The sequence below is a fragment of the Neoarius graeffei genome, chromosome 1 (genome assembly GCF_027579695.1).
Source record: "Neoarius graeffei isolate fNeoGra1 chromosome 1, fNeoGra1.pri, whole genome shotgun sequence".
In the NCBI taxonomy this organism is placed as follows: Eukaryota; Metazoa; Chordata; class Actinopteri; order Siluriformes; family Ariidae; genus Neoarius; species Neoarius graeffei.
Window position 1 is genome coordinate 84,653,360 of NC_083569.1, and position 19,423 is coordinate 84,672,782.

A 19,423-nucleotide genomic window follows, 5' to 3' on the forward strand; every position below is an offset into this window, starting at 1 on the left:
GATGTAAAATTCGTGTTATCTACATTGTTATTCGTCAAAACATCGATGTCGAGACCATAATAGCCAATCAAAACAGTTTTTACAAAAAGACACCAACATCCGCTTGTTCTGACCCACTGGAGGTAGCGTCACAGTGCTGTTAGCCAATCAGAGGTAACACGTTTACATGTCATGAATATTAATGAGTAAGAGCTGAAATCCTGTCGTTCTCCCGCCACCCGCTCCTTCACCAAACTAGAACAGCCTGAAACAGGAGAACCACAGCATTTTTTTTTTTCACCAAAACCGGCTCACAGGGCATTCATTCATACTAGAGACCACCAGACAATTAATGAAAAAACGATGCAATGAGACCTTTAAAAGTAACAATTCTACACTTCCTGATGGCTTCTGTACCTTCTTAGTGCTTTGCATAAGTGTGACATTTTATATACACTTACTGTATACTGCATGTTTAAATCAATAAATTAAAAACCCAAATCCAGAGTTTTGCATCATTTTATTAAAAATAGTCAGTGTACATAAAATGTACATCACATCAGGGCACTGGATTCTGTACAGTCCACACGCCACAGTCACAGGTCTCCTGATCAAACTGAGGTGTCCAGTGTACGTGTGTGTTAGTGTCCCTGCTCTGTCTGTAGATGTGGAGGGAGACTGAGGCCTTTCTCCTGAGCGTGGCATCTCCAGTGCTCATCATCCGAGTCATGAGTGAGGTAACGGCAACCCAGACGCTGCTCAAACTGACGCAGGTCACACCACAGTTGGAAGTTCTGTAGGCACACATGCACATGAAAACATATTTACAAATTATATTACTCCATCATTTTCTTTCTTTCGTTCTGATTCAGCCCAAGTTTTGTTTTGTTTTTTCAGCCTTTTAGCTTTCTTGTTGGACTGGTTGTTGGAAGTAGAAGATCCTCCACAAGTGGGTGCTGCTGTATAACTGTGAATCCTGGCAATAGTTTATCCTCTTCAATAGTCTTCTCTCTGTCGTTTTGGCTTTTAGAAGCACAAAATCAAGCATCGCACGTGGATTGAAAGCACAACACAATGTTTGATAAGTGTGAGGGATTTTAAGGGTTAAAACACTTTACCCTGATTAACTAGAATCACAATCATCTTGTGCCATGGTACTCATAGTGTGATCCCTGAAGCAGAGCCAGATGATCCGTGATTTGTTTTAATATTAGTATAATTCGGTACAGCTGAGGTCTGTAAATTTTTTTCTCTCTTTTACAGGATCCAAAAAGTTAAACTCCTGATCTTGTGCATCACATAACAAAAATATGTGCGGATGTATAGGATTTTAGGATTTAATATCATCAGCTTGCCTCACCTCGCCTCCACCCCCCATACTGAGACCAGGATTAAACGGTAATTTTACCTGGAGCCAGGGGTGTCCCATAGCTTTCCCCACACTGAACCTGCGGCGCACCACCACCTGCAGCAGGTTATTAATCAAACTCACCGCTGTGAGAAAAAAGCAGAGAAAATCAGTCATCAGTAAAAGTCAAGTTGATTAATCACAGATTCATCAAAGTTTTCAGCATCAATTTAATCAAGCCAGATGTACATTCAGGTTTCTAGAACAGTCTGAGTTTTATGTCTCACCCTCGAGAGAAATGAGGGCCCACAGATGACGTGGGTACATGAAGGCAGCGTTAGTGATCTGCTGGTGAATGTCTTCATCCTCGTTGAAGGGAAACGTGCCGCTCAGGCTGACATACAGGATCACCCCTAAAGCCCACATGTCCAGGGAGCGGTTATAGCCATGGCTGCTGATCACCTCGGGGGCAAGATACGCCGGCGTACCCACCACCGAGCGCCGGAAAGACTTCTCACCGATGATCCGCGCAAAACCAAAGTCACACAGTTTCACCTGAAACACAGACAGTGTGGATGTTTCAGCTTGTACTGCAAATGTCTGGGGCTTATTTAAATGTAGATATTGATACACTCACTGTGCAAATCATCCTATATCATATAGTAGTACAATAGTAAAAAAGAACACACCATTTAAACAGACAGGTTCAAAATCCTGTTCCTTGATGACTTCATCCAGTCTACAATCCTACTCTATTACAACTCATAAAATGTTTGATCCAATAAATCTGCGCTAATACAAGTAAACCGTACAGGGAGATTAGGAGCATGGACAGAATCTGATCTCTGCTCGGACATGTTTGGGGAAAGCAGGCACTGGACAAAGCGAGTCAAGAGACACACCTGAGGAAAAGGATCTGGTGAGGCAAGCAGCACGTTCTCAGGTTTAAGGTCACAGTGAGCGATGTGTCTCGTGTGCAGGTAGCGCAGAGCCTCCAAAATCTACAGAAACGCCCAGACACACCCAGATATCAACATCTGACATCCAATAGCAAACAAGCATCATCATGGTGTGGCAAAATATGTAAGGAATAGAACACCTGAGGGTGCGCAGTTACAGGAAAACAAGTAGGGGAGAGCAGGGTAAGATGAGCCAGAGGGTAAGATGAGCCACCCCCTGTTTCTAAGAAACAGTAAACAAATGTGACCATGTGACCACATTCAAAGGGGGGCGGGACCATTTACTTACACTTGTGGAGAGGAGCACCACATGTCAAACTAGGTGAGGGAGATATTTATAAAAATGTGTTTTTGTGCTTTCTAAGTCAATTCCATGTTTGTCCACAGTGAAGATGATTTAGAGAAGACAAAAGTAGAATAATATTTAGACACATTAGGGTTAAGTTAGTGGCTTTCTAAGCTATGATATGAATGCTAATAAAAATAATTTTGATTAGCCTAATCCCCTTTATTAGCATTTTTCTACAAAATGGTGGCCACGGGGTAAGACGAGCCATTAGATGTGGGGCAAGTTGAGCCACTGGCTCAACTTACCCCATTGGTGGCTGAGCTTACCCAATATGGATGACACTTAAGTTTTCACATTTACTGGTCATATATGACAACAACATATATATATATATATCATCAGATGAGGAAGACCAGTTGTTAGATGTGGGGGATTATGTTGTGGCAAAATTCACGGGGAAGAAGAAAGTGCATTTCTTCATTGGCCAGATAATCAAATTGGATGTCTTCAAAATAGAGGCAAGATTTGTCAAAAGAAGCCGGTCATGCCATGGCTCTGCAAGAAAGCCGACCTTTGTCTTCAAAGAGAAAGATAAGGCTGTCCTGTCAAGACAGGATATTGTGAAAAAATTGCCCCACCCCTTTACTGTTGGGGGGACAGCACGGAGGGAGAGGCAAATGGTGTTCCCTTGCAATTTGAACGCTTGGAACATTGAATAATGATGAAATGATTGATGGAATGATTGCTGCATGTTTTAGCAATGTTTTAACCTACTGAAAGAAAAGATTTTTTGGCACTGTTCTACTGTTTTAGTAATTTCTATAATATAGTATATCTCTCATTCCCTCTCTAACCATCCCTCTTTCTATCTATCTATGCATATCTCTCTCTCTATCCATCTATCTATCCCTCCCTATCCCATCTCGTTCTATCACCTCTCTCTTCATCTCCCCTTCTCTATGCAACGGCCCTATCCCCCACTTGATTGACTTGACTTGATTCACTGATTGCATTTCTAATAATAAAAGTTGTTTACTTTGTTAACCTAACATGTTTTGTGTTGGCTCAATTTACCCCACACAGTGGCTCATCTTACCCCGTGCATGGGGTAAGTTGAGCCACTTGACATTTTTTTTTCAAGAGGTAATATCACTCTAACCATAAGAGCTTATCAATTATTTTTTGCTCAGATAGTAACAGTACACTTTGAAATTTGGTATGGTGTGTAGACTGGAAGCAAAAATGGCTTTAACATGTAGTTATGATGAAAAATGTAAAAAGTGGCTCATCTTACCCCGCTCTCCCCTACCATACAGTGTCTTGCAAAAGTATTCTCCCTTGGTGTTTGGCCTGTTTTGTCACATTCCAAGCTGGAATTAAAATGGATTTTATGGAAGGTTAGCACCATTTGATTTACACAACATGCCTACAACTTTAAAAGTGAAAATTGTTGTTTTATTGTGACACAAACAATAAAGATGAAAAAACAAAACTGGAGTGTGCATAGGTATTCACCCCCTTTTATACGGTATGAAACCCCTAAATAAGAGCTGTAAAGTTCTTGAATTAAACACTCAGACAAAGGAAATTCTGTAAATGAATATTTCTTTACTTCACTCTCTCGAACACATTACAGATTATGTTATCCGCCTTCTGGCTTCTTCCTCTCTCGCTCCTTCCGCTTCCCACCTTTCTAGCTTACCCCCAAACAGTAAACCTAGCACCCCCTTGTGGACTGAATTAAACAATGAACATATCATTGTGAATCATGAACATTACAACACTTCCTTTTTTTTAAGTTTAAATTGTGAAATGAAATTATCCACATTATTCAAAGTCAGCGAGATATGATGGGGGCCCTCTGTTCATCCTGACTGGGAATCTGCGGCCAGGTGACTGTGACCCTGGAGGGTCAGGGGGTAAGGGCTCTGGAGTTTGTTCAGGAAGGATTTCAGTCCAATCCATGACGTCTTGTTGACCACTCATGGCTCTTGGATCACGTGACTGGGTAGAGAGATTTCCATTTGCTGTTATGGGTTTGAGGTGGGATGAGTTTCTGGTGATGACATGATTGTTGTTTTTGGCTGTCACCATAGAACCTTTTATGGCAACGATTTTGTATGGGTGGGGGTTGTAGGCAGGGCATAGCTTCCCATCTTTCTTTTGACGACACAGGACGAAGTCACCCACCCTCAATGTCGATGGAGTAACATGGCACATCCTGTCCGCATGTCGTTTCATCCGTTTCTTTGCCAGGGCATCTGCCTCTTGTATTGGTACAGCAGTTGGACACCAGTGGCCAGTGAAGGCCTTTCTGTGTGGAGTTTGCATGTTCTGCCAATGTCAGCGTGGGTTTCTTCCGGGTGCTCCGGTTTCCCCCACAGTTCAAAGACATGCAGTTAGGTTAACATGGGGTGGCCTTGGGCTGAAGTGCCCTTGAGCAAGATACTTAACCCCTGACTGCTCCCCGGGTGCTGTAGTGTGGCTGCCCACTGCTCTGGGTGTGTGCGCACGCGTGTTCACTGCTTCAGATGGGTTAAATGCAGAGGATGAATCTTACTGTGCTTGAAGTGTGCATGTGACAAATAAAGGTTTCTTCTTTCTGCTGCTTCTTCTTCTTCTTGAAAGAGAAGGCCACCCGCCAAAGTTCACAGACCAGACAAAGAGGGCATTTGATGCAAAAAAGACACCAAAGATAACACTGCAGGAGCTGCAAAGACCCACAGTGGAGATGGGAGTATCTGTCCATAGAACCACTTTAAGCCATACACTCCACAGAATGGGGCTTTATAGAAATGGGGCCAGAAAAAAGCCATTGCTTAAGAAAACACGTTTGGAGTTTGCCTAACAACATGCGGCAGACTCCCCAAACACATGGAAGAAGATTATCTGGTCAGATGAGACTAAACTTGATCGTTTTGGCCATCATGGGAAATGCTATGTGCGGCACAAACCCAACACCCTGAGAATACCATTCCCACAGTGAAGCATGGTGGTGGCAGCATCATGCTGTGGGGATATTTTTCATCTGCAGGGACAGGAAAGCTGGTCAGGACTGAAGGAAAGGTGGATGGCACTAAATACAGGGCAATTCTGAAGGAAAACCTGTTTGAGTCAGCCAGAGGTTTGAGACTTGACGAAGGTTCACGTTCCAGCAGGACAATGACCCTAAACATACCGCTAAAGCTACATTGGAGTGGTTTAAAGGGAAACATTTAAATGTCTTGGAATGGCCATGTCAAAGCCCAGGCCTCAATCCAATTGAGAATCTGTGGTCAGACTTGAAGATTGCTGTTCACCAGCGGAACCCATCCAACTTGAAGGAGTTGGAGCAGTTTTGCCTTGAGGAATGGGCAAAAAATCCCAGTGGCTAGATGTGCTAAGCTAATAGAGACATACCCCAAGAGACTTGCAGCTGTAATTGCAGCAAAAGGTGGCTCTACAAAGTACTGACTTTGGGGGAGGGGGGTGAATACATATGCACACTCCAGATTTCGGGGGGGGATCTTAATGATCTTTTGTGTCACAATTTTAAAAAAAATACAAAAAAAGCCTTTAAAGTTGTAGGCATGTTGAGTAAATCAAATGGTACTAACCTCCCCAAAAATCCATTTTAATTCCAGCTTCTAATGTGACAAAACAGGACAAACACCAAGGGGGATGAATACTTTTGCAAGACACTGTATCTTATCCTTTCTAAATTAAGACCAGGAACATCCATAGTGCTACAGATTCCAGTGTTTTCCTGGTTTAATACTTAAATAACAAGAGCTTGAGAATCGGTATCTGAGTGGTGGTGTGGAGTAAACACAATAGAATAGTTTCCATTTCAGACTGATAATTTAAAAAAAAAATAATAATAATAATAATAATAAAACATCTGATTATAATATAGCACAGATTTCCATGGCTACCTGCATAACAAAGAAGCGTGTGGTGCGTTCAGGAAGACGTCCGTTCTCGTTGGACAGAATCATCTCCAGCATGTCGCTATGGAGCTTCTCCATAATGACAAAAGTCCGCTCAGGTGTCTCAAACATGCCTTCAAGTACAATGACTCCAGGATGGGACAGACTCTGGACACACAAACATACAGCATTAACAAGGCAATATAGCAATCGTTTTCTGAAACCAATTCCACTATAAAGAACACACTCATTCAACAGACCTGCAGTATTGCCACCTCATTTTTGCTCTGTCTCTCCTGTTTGGCCGGGAAGCGAGTTTTATCAATGACCTTAATGGCTACTGGTCGTCCCGTCTGCCTGTGAGTACCTGCACACAAACCCAACTCTCTGTACATGGCCAGCTCTTAATGGACTAACAGTGTAGATTACTTACTCTGAATGAACACCTTACCTCCATACACCACTCCAAACTGACCTGATCCCAACACTTCATCAGAGAAAACCTGATACAGCAAACTAATATCCTGAGAAACACCCATGACAGTGTTAGCCCACACAGAATACAGGTATTTCCTGCAACAGCTGTATGAGAATAAATACTCACCTGGATTTCTTCACTGATGGCTCGATCATCTAGATAAATAACAAACAGCAAAACTTTATTCTCAAGCAATTTTTTTTTTTCTGTTCTCACTCATTACACTCACCAATCCTTACACTTCAGTGATTAATGCACACTGTGCTTTCCTCTATAAATATGGATCAAAAAGATATATATTAAAAAAAAAAACCTCATACAGGAGACATAGTGGGCCTAAAGTGTGAAAGTGGACTTATAGATCATTTAATTCTAATCTGATTTGCGTATTTAGTAGTTTTCAATACTTTTGCATCATTTCATTTACAGAACATGCCTACAACTTTGAAGATGTGATTTTTTTTTTTTTAATTGTGAAGCAAACAACAAGTCGCCAGATTTGACCTAGACACAGAAACACTGTGTCCAGGTCCACTGCCGCTGTTTCCCAAATGCAGGAAATTCCAATCTTGGACACCACCACTCTCAACCAATCAGAAAGAACAAAACAGCAATCTCTTTCTTCCGGTCAAATCAGGCGGGCGTTTGAACTGTTGAAGATGGGGGGGTGGGGGGGTGGAGATACTCGACACACCATTTGAAAGTTGGGAGCACTTCAAAGGGGCTTTTAGTGTGTGGTGCAAAACAAATGGTCACCTTTTTACTGTGAAGAATTCCAGAACCGTTGAAAAAGCTAATAAGAACATCAGGCCTGGACAGCCACTGTACGATGCCAAGTTTACGTACTCCTCCGTGCGCTTTGAGTGCAAACACCTTTGATGACCTTTACTTAGTTGATGTACACTAAGGCCCTGTCCACACGGCAACAGATTCAGGTGACTCCGATACAATTGCTTATCGTTTAGGCCTGGTGTCCACACGGCACCGGCGTTTTGGGTGCCCAAAACGCAATCTTTTTGAGAACGGGTTCCAGAGTGGAAAGATCTGGCAACGTTGCCGTTGTGAAGTCGTCTGGATGAGTAGAACGGATTTGTTTACGATGACGTCACAACCACATGACTGTGAGTGCTTCACGCCGGGTAGAAGTGTAACGAACTCGATGCGAGTTGTCAACAAATCCTATAACTTGGTTCATGAAATGCGCTTACAAAATATTTTCACTGTGAATATTTATTGTGTAATGGTGCAAAGTGAGTGAGAGAGAGAGAGAGAAACTCTGCCCTTAGGGCAGAGTCAATCCCGCCAGCAAAAATAGGGGAAAAAAAGGAGCGATCTCACCTCTTCAGATGATGGTTTAAGTTAGGGGTGTGCAAAAATATCGATACGGCGATATATCGCGATACTTTGTCTTCCGATTCAATATCGATACTCAAAATTTGAATATCGATATTTTTTCAAATAATAAATCATGTTTCAGACGGGTTGTAAATCCAGTACGACTTTCGCACTTCCGCTCCGCGAGGTGTCGCTGTGCCGCTCCCTCACTGCAAGGCACTCATCTTCTCTTTTTTTCCCCAGCGGTTGCAGTGAGGAAAAAAAAACAAGCAAGCATGGCTGTTAACGTAAACCTAGAGACGCCGCCGAACTTTAAGGCAGATGTTTGGAGGCACTTTGGATTCCAAAGGAAAGGAGGAAAAAACAGTGAGCCGGACAGAGTATGCACTCTGCAAAACCTGTTTCGCTCCAATTAGATATTCAGGTAACACAACAAACTTGCGAACTTACTTAGCACGACACCACCCCGACATATCAGCTCAGCCAGAGTTGCCGAAACCCGACCCGAAGCAAACTACACTGGACAGCACCAAAGTCCTCCCATCTACTTCAGTGATGTGTGACTTACTGTAACTGTGAACTTAATTTTGTCATTTAAGGCCAAAGGCAAGAAGCTGCACTTTATTTTGCATTTTCAATTTTAGTGTGTGACACACTGCATTTTATTTTGAGTATTTACTCAAAGTTCAGAAGAAACATGATTCACTGAGGTTTCAGTTCAGTTTCAGTGTGTGGACACTGACCCACACTGCACTTTGTTTCATAATCGTGCTCAGGGAGACGAAGATGCCCACTGCACTTTTCAATGTGTTTCAGACAGTGTGTTGTTCCTGCAAAATAAGCACAAGTTAAATGTTCTCAGGTATATGTTCTCAAGTTTACAAAGAACAAACTGATATTAGTGTTAGCACTGAAATGTATGTGCAGTCTGCAGTGCAAGTTTTAAGTTTTCATAAAACAATTTGATTCTGCTTGTTAAGCAGCACTGATGTGTCCATGCTTACAGAAAAGTTGATAATACTAGCACAGAAATGGGAATTTTCTGTATGTTGTAGTGAAGCAACTCTTGGTTTTGCCAGCAGTGGAATAGAGACAAATATGTGTCTGGAAAGAGTGTGTAGTTATGTATGTGAAATGTAATTTTACAGTGGTCAATAAATTCTGATTTTCTTCAGTGACACAGATATCGTGATGTGGTTGAAATTTCTTGCAATATATCGATTATCGCAGAATCGCTGTACCGTGATATTATCGTTATCGTGGGCAAAATATTGCCATAGTATCGTATCGTGAGGTATCTGGTGATACCCAGCCCTAGTTTAAGTCCTACAATACATTCCTCAAAAAGGGCGTAGAAGAGCAAATTAATCCATCAACGTGTAGCATTCAATTTATTCCGGACCATTAAAGATGCCGCCTTCCGCGTAGAATCATACGTCATCCTCGCCGCCATATTGGATAGGTCAAAGCGGAGAATAAAGATTAGCTGCGTTTAACTGTACCAACAGGTTTGCGGTCCAAACGAGATCACATGGGATTACCTTTCACAGGTGAGACTGGAAAAATACTTTTCATTGTATTTGGTCATTATAACGTAATTTTACGAACAGGTTTTTCTGACTTTGTGGCTAAGATGAAGTCTGGCGCATAACAGTTTATGCGCATGCGTCCTTACTTCTATTGTTCTGGTGTCTCTGAAGGGACCGTCTTACAGCGCCCCTAGAGGTGTGGCAAGTGTATTGCATCGTTTTCAGCAAGCGTTGCGTTGCCATATGGACCTGATATTTTACTGATCGTTGCCCATTTGGACGCGATATATTTTTAAATAAAACATCTCGTTGCCGTTGTCGTGTGGATGTAGCCTAAGGCCGGTAACATACAGGGCCCTTGGCCCATTTTTTATTGATATTAATGTAAGATCAGTACATGAATAAATATATACATGCGTCAAAATTACGGCTCTCTTCGAGTATGGACATGGAAGGATTTTTCTTTTCATTTACATGAATGTGCATACACAAATAGACCGTCATACTTGAATAAAGTACATAAGCACATATATGCACACATCAGTGCAGAAATTTAGTGCCACGGCACAACTTGACACGTATTGGTGTCCTGCAGATGTTCTATATATGGAAAATGTAATATATATATATTTTTTTTATCTATGCGCTATATACCGGCATATTTTACAACAAGTTGTAGTTTCCTAATTAACCATTTTTTTGAGGAGAAAGCGTGCCCGGTACCCGCAAGTAAGAACATTATTTTAGGGAAACAGCGGCGGTGGCCGCAAGCAAGATATTTATTTTAGGGAAACAGCGGTGGTGTCCTTAGCCTCAGCCAAACAGAAAACTTCAACGTGCATAACTATTCACCCCCCCTAATGTCAGTACTTTGTAGAGCCACTTTTGCTGCAATTATAGCTGCGAGTCATTTGGATAAGTCTCTATGAGCTTGCCACATCTAGCCACTGGGATTTTTGTCCATTCCTCAAGGCAAAACTGCTCCAGCTCCTTCAAGTAGGATGGGCTCCGCTGGTGAACAGCAATCTTCAAGTCTGACCACAGATTCTCAGTTGGATTGAGGTCTGGGCTTTGACTAGGCCATTCCAACACATTTAAATGTTTCTCTTTAAACCACTCCAGTGTAGCCTTAGCAGTATGTTTAGGGTCATTGTCCTGCCGGAACGTGAGCCTTCGTCCAAGTCTCAAACCTCTGGCCGACTCAGACAGGTTTTCCTCCAGAATTGCCCTGTATTTAGTGCCATCCATGTTTCCTTCAGTCCTGACCAGCTTTCCTGTCCCTGCAGATGAAAAATATCCTCACAGCATGATGCTGCCACCACCATGCTTCACTGTAGGAATGGTGTTCTCAGGGTGTTGGGTTTGCGCCACACATGGCATTTCCCATGATGGCCAAAATGATCAAGTTTAGTCTCATCTGAGCAGAGAATCTTCTTCCATGTGTTTGGGGAGTCTGCCACATGCTGTTGGGCAAACTCCAAACGTGTTTTCTTAAGCAATGACTTTTTTCTGGCCACTCTTCCATGAAGCCCCATTCTGTGGAATGTATGACTTATTGGGATTCTATGGATAGATATTCCAGTCTCTGCTGTAGAACTCTGCAGCTCCTTCAGGGTTACCTTTGGTCTCTGTGCTGCCTCTCTGATTAATGCCCTCTTTGCCTGGTCCATGAGTTGTGGTGGGCGGCCCTCTCTTGGCAGGTTTGTTGTGGTACCATGTTCTTTCCATTTGATGATGGATTTGATGGTGCTCCGGGGTATGATTAAAGATTTGGATTTTTTTTTTTAAGAACCCAACCCTGACTTGTACTTCTCAACAACTTTGTCCCTGACTTGTTGGGAGAGCTCCTTAGTCTTCATGGTGTTATTTGGTTAGTGGTGCCTCTTGCTTAGTGGTGTTGCAGCCTCTGGGGCCTTTCAGAACAGGTGTATTATATACAACCCCGATTCCAAAAAAGATGGGACAAAGTGGGCTCTCAGAAGTAAAGATGGGAAGAGGCTCACCAATCCCCCTAATTCTGCACCAACAAATAGTGGAGCAATATCAGAAAGGAGTTCGACAGTGTAAAATTGCAAAGAGTTTGAACATATCATCTACAGTGCATATCATCATCAAAAGATTCAGAGAATCTGGAAGTATCTCTGTGCGTAAGGGTCAAGGCCGGAAAACCATACTGGGTGCTCGTGATCTTCGGGCGCTTAGACGGCACTGCATCACATACAGGCATGCTTCTGTATTGGAAATCACAAAATGGGCTCATGAATATTTCCAGAGAACATTATCTGTGAACACAATTCACCGTGCCATCCGCCGTTGCCAGCTAAAACTCTATAGTTCAAAGAAGAAGCCGTATCTAAACATGATCCAGAAGCGCAGACGTCTTCTCTGGGCCAAGGCTCATTTAAAATGGACTGTGGCAAAGTGGAAAACTGTTCTGTGGTCAGACGAATCAAAATTTGAAGTTCTTTATGGAAATCAGGGACGCAGTGTCATTCGGACTAAAGAGGAGAAGGACGACCCAAGTTGTTTTCTGCGCTCAGTTCAGAAGCCTGCATCTCTGATGGTATGGGGTTGCATTAGTGCGTGTGGCATGGGCAGCTAACACATCTGGAAAGACACCATCAATGCTGAAAGGTATATCCAGGTTCTAGAGCAACATGTGCTCCCATCTAGACGACGTCTCTTTCAGGGAAGACCTTGCATTTTCCAACATGACAATGCCAAACCACATACTGCATCAATTACAGCATCATGGCTGCATAGAAGAAGGGTCCAGGTACTGAACTGGCCAGCCTGCAGTCCAGACCTTTCACCCATAGAAAACATTTGGCGCATCATAAAACGGAAGATACGATGAAAAAGACCTAAGACAGTTGAGCAACTAGAATCCTACATTAGACAAGAATGGGTTAACGTTCCTATCCCTAAACTTGAGCAACTTGTCTCCTCAGTCCCCAGACGTTTACAGACTGTTGTAAAGAGAAAAGGGGATGTCTCACAGTGGTAAACATGGCCTTGTCCCAACTTTTTTGAGATGTGGTGTCATGAAATTTAAAAATCACCTAATTTTTCTCTTTAAATGATACATTTTCTCAGTTTAAACATTTGATGTGTCATCTATCTTCTATTCTGAATAAAATATGGAATTTTGAAACTTCCACATCATTGCATTCCGTTTTTATTTACAATTTGTACTTTGTCCCAACTTTTTTGGAATCGGGGTTGAACCAACAGATCATGTGACACTTGATCTGTTGGTATATAATACACAGGTGGACTTTATTTCACTAATTATGTGACTTATTAAAGTAATTGGTTGCACCAGAACTTTTTAGGGGCTTCATAGCAAATGGGGTGAATATATATCTCATCTCATTATCTCTAGCCGCTTTATCCTTCTACAGGGTCGCAGGCAAGCTGGAGCCTATCCCAGCTGACTACAGGCGAAAGGCGGGGTACACCCTGGACAAGTCGCCAGGTCATCACAGGGCTGACACATAGACACAGACAACCATTCACACTCACATTCACACCTACGGTCAATTTAGAGTCACCAGTTAACCTAACCTGCATGTCTTTGGACTGTGGGGGAAACCGGAGCACCCGGAGGAAACCCACGCGAACACGGGGAGAACATGCAAACTCCGCACAGAAAGGCCCTCGCCGGCTCCGGGGCTTGAACCCAGGACCATCTTGCTGCGAGGCGACGGCGCTAACCACTACGCCACCGTGCGTATATATGTACACGCCAATTTTCAGTTTTTTTATTTATATTTTTTTCTTCATTTCACTTCACCAACTTAGACTATTTTGTGCAGAACCATTACATAAAATTCAATTAAAAAAAAAACACATTTAAATTACAGGTTGTAATGTAACAAAATGGGTAAAAAGCCGGGGGGGTGTGTGAATAATTTTGCAAGGTACTGTGATAAGTAAGGAATGAAACACTTTGGGGCATGCTGTAATAGGAAAATAATCAATGACAGGCTGGTGTAACTGTTACAGCTCTGAATTTGACCCACACCCCAAACAACAGCACTTACCTCTTCTACCACAAAAATGTTTCAACAATTACATTTTTAATTATTAAAGAATGGCACGTCATGCTTTTTAACTGTTACTCTAGTTAGAAACAAGTTACTTCCTGCTAGCACTTGTATTGTAGGTGTTATAGTCACTCCTTCACCAGCCTCTCTTTTTTCAGCTTGTGCAAGAGAAACCACAAATGCCGCTTTTCCACTACAAACGCGGCTGAGCCGTGCCGTGCTGAGTCGAGCTGAGTGGGGCTGTTGGAGTTGCATTTCGACTACAACCGCGCTGAACCGTGCTGGCTGGAAGTGGGTGGACACATTGGGTGGAGTTAGCGAAAGTGGGTGGACGTCACGTGATGTCGTTAAGCAGCGCAAACAGTGACATCAGTGACAGTGGCGGAACAAGTCAGAGCCGGGCCGGGGGCGGGGCAAATGACCGGGCCTTTTATTAAAGCTTATCATAACATCATTTTAGGCTACAAAATGTCCGCAACTGCGGTGTTTACCAATTTCAACACTACCGGGTGCAACTATGTTATTTAGTACATCAAGTCCTTCAAACGAACATGTAACTCAGAAACAAAAAACATTAGGATACTGTACATGGCTCATAATAAAACATCAATAGCCTATACTGCGCACATTATTTGAAGGGCATACGAATGAGCGCTCAGAGGTTGCAACGGTGACAGGAAGAGTCAGAAATAAAAGGAGGGTGGTGCAAACCTCACTGAATGCACTGTGTTTACCAATTTCAACACTACGGGGTGCAACTATGTTATTTTGTACATTAAGTCCTTCAAACAAACATGTAACTCAGAAACAAAAAAACATTAGGCGACATACTGTACATGGCTCATAATAAAACATCAATAGCCTACTGCGCGCATTATTTGAAGGGCATACGACGAGCCTTGCGCTCCGCGAACTCGTCCACGATGCTCTGTATGTCACTGATTCAGTGAGCTTTTAAGCGGTAGTCTCACGACCCGAATAGTAAACAATAAACATGGAGGACATGGTGTCGTTAGTGTTGCTGGTCTTGGTGCTGTGGCTTGCTGTCACCGACAACGCGGACAGATACTGGCAAGAGCGTATAGATGAGGCGAGGCGCATAAGGCTTCAGAAATTCTCGTAATTCGTAATTATTCTTCTTCCGGGTTTGCGGTGTTTACAGATCCCAGCGCGCTCGCGGGGCGTGTGTGGGCATGTGAGGACACGCCTCCTCACCAATCAGTGCACAGGGGAGTGTCTGCTCACGCCCCCAGCCTCACTCGGCACGGCTTGGCTCGCTTCAGCCCCACTCCAGAACGCTGCGAGTTTTAGGGGCTAAGCAGGGCTGAAACGAGCTGAGTCGTGCTGGTTTTTGGTAGTCGAAACGCGAGCCGTGTCGGGCTGAAGTGAGCTGAAGCGAGCTGAAAAAGGGTAGTGGAAAAGGGCCAAAAGTGTAACATCCTCTGGCTTGTAGACTTGTTGGAACATTTGCTGACCATTACAAAGCTCTGACACAAACCCTAACCCTTACAGAAAATTTCACGTTTTTCTTTGATAACTAACAAAGTCTTAGGTTTTGTAGAGTATCCACCATACAAGTCTCTGTGAAAGAGCCGTTACTATAATAATACTAGTGTAACAGAATGATTGCATTAAATATAAAGATATTGCACTTGAATTACAGCCACAGCTGCTGTTATGGAAAAGTAAGCAACACCCTTATGACCAGTCAGATTTAAAAATTTAACGGTACTGTCGTCCAAGAGTATTTTTTTTTTTATTTACTTGTTTGCGCCATTAAACCTTGCAGCACCCGTGCAGAACTAAAGAAGCAAACATGTCTCGGTTGCCTGACTGTATTTGGGTTAAAGTGGAAAGTGCTGTAATTTTTATTTTTTGTAAAGGTTTTAATTTCGGGTGTAATATTATGGGACATTTAGGAATACCTGGAATAAGTTCGTATAAACAATGTGTGTGTGTGTGTGTGTGTGTGAGAGAGAGAGAGAGAGAGAGAGAGAGACCTGCAGGCCCTGCTGTGCTGAGGCCAATGCTCTGTAAAGGCATGAGCGCGAGTCTGATGGCCGACTCCCAGGCTGCTCCTTCTGTATTTGCGAACACACAGTAGACCACAGAACTCGTCAGCAGCTCAAATGAATGACCAGCGTCATCCGACTGCACAGTAACAGCGAGCTGAGATGAACCTCGAACGTGCAGCACTTCAGACAGAGGCAGCTCCTGTACAGCAAGAAGGAAGGATTAGGAACAATGTGTGACAGCTTATGAGAGCAAAACACAGAACATTTACATTTTTAAAGATGCCATATGATATAAACAACAAATTATGTTGTTTATATATATATATATATATATATATATATATATATATATATATATATATATATATATATATATATATATATATATATAAAAGTAAATAAAGTGGACATACTAAAAAGGATATGTTAGATTTTTGCAAAGTGAGGAAGAGAACACCTGGGTGGGGGGGCATGATGTTATAGGAAAATTATCGAAGGCAGAGTGGTGTGTGGGAGAGTTACTGTTAAAACCCACAAAATGATCATTCTGCATTATACACCAGTTAGTTCCATTTGACTAATTTGACTGGTCACGCAGTTTACCAAGAGTGCCCATATTTCCGATAAATGCACTGGGACATTTCACTGTGTTGACCACTCTGCTTGTCTGTGTCCACCACGTAAATTACACTTCCTATTTTGAAACCGTTACTGCAGTGGTGTTCGTGACATCAACAACAAACATGGCAAAAACGACACTTTTCAGGAATATAACTTTTGGCTTAAAATATGAAAGCTCATCAGATGAAGATGAAAAAGAATACAGGATGCCGATTTTACCTGAAATACTTTTAACGGGAATGTACGAATCAATCAATGTGAGCTAGCTAGCCAGTTACCTGATGTGCTATAAAGTGAGTGTGGCTTCTTTGGGATCAAAAAGAAACACAGTGTTTGGCCATACTGGCGTTGAGTAGTACATATATCGGATATATTCCATTCAGCTAGCATGATATTGAATGAGTCGAAGATGAGTTCAATATTATGCTAGCTGAATGGAATATATCTGATATACCAAGAAAAAAGCCAGCCAATATTATTAATAAGTCCCGGGTATGATTTTAAACTGCAACCAGTTGAGAGTCTCAGGTCCAGGAGGACTTGAGCACTGGGGGAAGTGGAGTTACCCCTTAATCACCATTGCCCCCAGGTCCGCTCTGACCCGGAGTGGCTTCCAGCTATGGGTTAAATAGTACATCACCAATAAGGCGCTGGCAGCTGGGCACTTTTTGGTGCAGTGTGGCAGATGAACCCAACAGGGTCAATGGCACACCACTAGATGGCATGCAGAAGTGCCACTGAAATGGCCAACGGATGGCATCACTCGGCAAGTCGGTTGTCACTGTGGGGCAACTTCTATACCCGTCAGGTCTGTGGCACTTTTCTGCACCAATTGGCATCAGGTCTGGAGGTCCAGAGACAACACAATGGAGGCATGACATTGTTTGTCTGACCTTACCGTGCAACTCTCTTTTTCAGTTTTTCGATGTCTGTTGGTATGTTTTTCTCTTGTAAATCTACGAGAAGAATATCTAATGAAGTTTTGGGAGTCTTTTGGGTGTTCAATGCATCTTTGTCTTTCCCAGCGAACAAAGAAATGCTTCTGTGCATGCGCAGCAGAAACCTCTCACTGAATATTTGTATCAGCTCCAATGTGTGACATGTTGTCTTGACAACCATGCAATATAAACCATATTCAATGCTCATTCTCCATTGGGTAGAGTGACGTAATGCACATAGGATAAACAATATGCTAGCAATACTGCATGCTATCAAACCAAATGAATTAAACCTGCTAGAAGGGAATAGAACACGTTTTTATTCCATTGAAAAAGTGCCCTGTATGTATAATAATCAATATTAATGTCTTGCTTATAGAACCGTTGTATAAAACTAATATTGTACTCATAATTGTGTGGTTATACTGAATAATCAGCACAGCTGTAATTACCTATTGCACTTGGCTTGCAGGCTGGTACCTACACAGGACCAGTAGATATTCATTATAATCACACTCTTGCTTGTATGATACTGCTTAAATAACGCATCCTGAAGTGTTTCATTCCTCTATCATCACATCTGCTATTATGGAAAATTAATCAACACCTTCTGACCAATCAGATTTGAGAATTGAATAGTGCTGTAGTATAAGGTACAATAACATTCTGGGAGGTTGTGTGATTCACAGGGAATACAAAGCACCTTGTAGTACTTGTTGCTGTTCTCATTCTGGTACAGTGTGATGCTTTTCCCATCTAGAACCCAGTAGTGCCTTTTTCTCTGCAAGACAAACCGAACTGATGTTCATTATCTAACATTTACAAATCTACACAATTTTCCCCTGACAACAAATGTCAGTGTGTTCTTCTGGTGTGTGTATTAGTGTTCACTCACCAGTGTATCTACATTGGTATGGTATAACAGCCAGCCTTTCTTCAATATTCCACTGGATCTCCTCTTAGTTTGTTTAACTGACTGCACCACCCTCATCAAGGGGATATTACTGCTGAAACATGGACTGAAAGACAGACAGGGACAGAGAGAAGAGATGGATGGATGGATGGATGGATGGCGAGTGTAGTGTTTATGCAGGATACATGATGTACTGTATAAACACTAAATGTAATATTAGTACAGACTATAGTACTGTACTATAGTCCATGATGTGTGGTTACCCGATTGGTGGTTGTTCGGCAGAGTCCTCAATGTGAGGTCGCGCTTTAAAGGGATACTCTTCATAAATAGCGTTGACTGTTACCACAGCAATGTCCTCCTCAGATTCAGGCTTCTGGTTTGAGTTGCTCTCTGTGCGAGATGGGTGGGAGAAAGCATGTGGTTTGTCACTTCTTGTGTTAATTGGAAGTGTGTGTGGGTTCCGACTCTTCGAAAAAAAAAATTTAATTTGTTACAATAAATTGCCCCTAGGAGTGAATGAGTGTGTGATGGGTCTTAATTCCTTTCCAGGGGGTATTCCTGCCTCGGTAGACTCTAGATCTATTGTGGCCCTGACCAGGATAAACCACGTACTGAAGATGAACGAATAATGAGTCACCACATCTGTATTTTCTCCATTTCCTGTTTTGTAGACGAGAATTTAACTGATTGATTTGTAGGTGTGGTAGAAATGTAACAATACATTGCAATGCAAAAACATGTGTAATATCAGTGATCTACTAATTAATTAGTGTGAGTGCACAAACTGTCACTTACTGTTCATGTTCATGCTTTTCCAACTCCAACACCTCATTATGTTTAAGCTTTTCTATTTCCAATAAACGATATTTTTCCCTTTCCTGCGTTTCCAATTTCTTTTGTTCCAACTGCATCCTTAGCAACTCCACTTGTTGCTCGAAAGTCAGCTGGCTAGAGGAGCGCATACTGGAACTCGAGGACGTGTCTAACAATTGTGTTGCCGTCGGATCTACCCCAGCTGATGTATCTACAAGTGGTATTTCCAGCTTACCAGTCTCGCTC

At 42.4% G+C, this 19,423-nt stretch overlaps 1 protein-coding gene across 1 annotated transcript; it reads right to left on the reverse strand.

Moving 5' to 3' along the window:
- Nucleotides 1–500: 500 nt before the first annotated feature.
- On the reverse strand, nucleotides 501–18,257 carry LOC132885346 (serine/threonine-protein kinase D3-like). Its single transcript, XM_060919937.1, has 10 exons — nucleotides 18,243–18,257; nucleotides 15,875–16,088; nucleotides 7,088–7,116; nucleotides 6,935–7,007; nucleotides 6,744–6,850; nucleotides 6,490–6,651; nucleotides 2,230–2,328; nucleotides 1,615–1,882; nucleotides 1,388–1,473; nucleotides 501–773 (listed from the first exon to the last, which is right to left on the reverse strand). Exons 1-10 carry the CDS (start codon nucleotides 18,255–18,257, stop codon nucleotides 621–623), a joined length of 1,206 nt encoding a protein of 401 aa, XP_060775920.1. The 3' UTR covers nucleotides 501–620.
- Nucleotides 18,258–19,423: the final 1,166 nt, after the last annotated feature.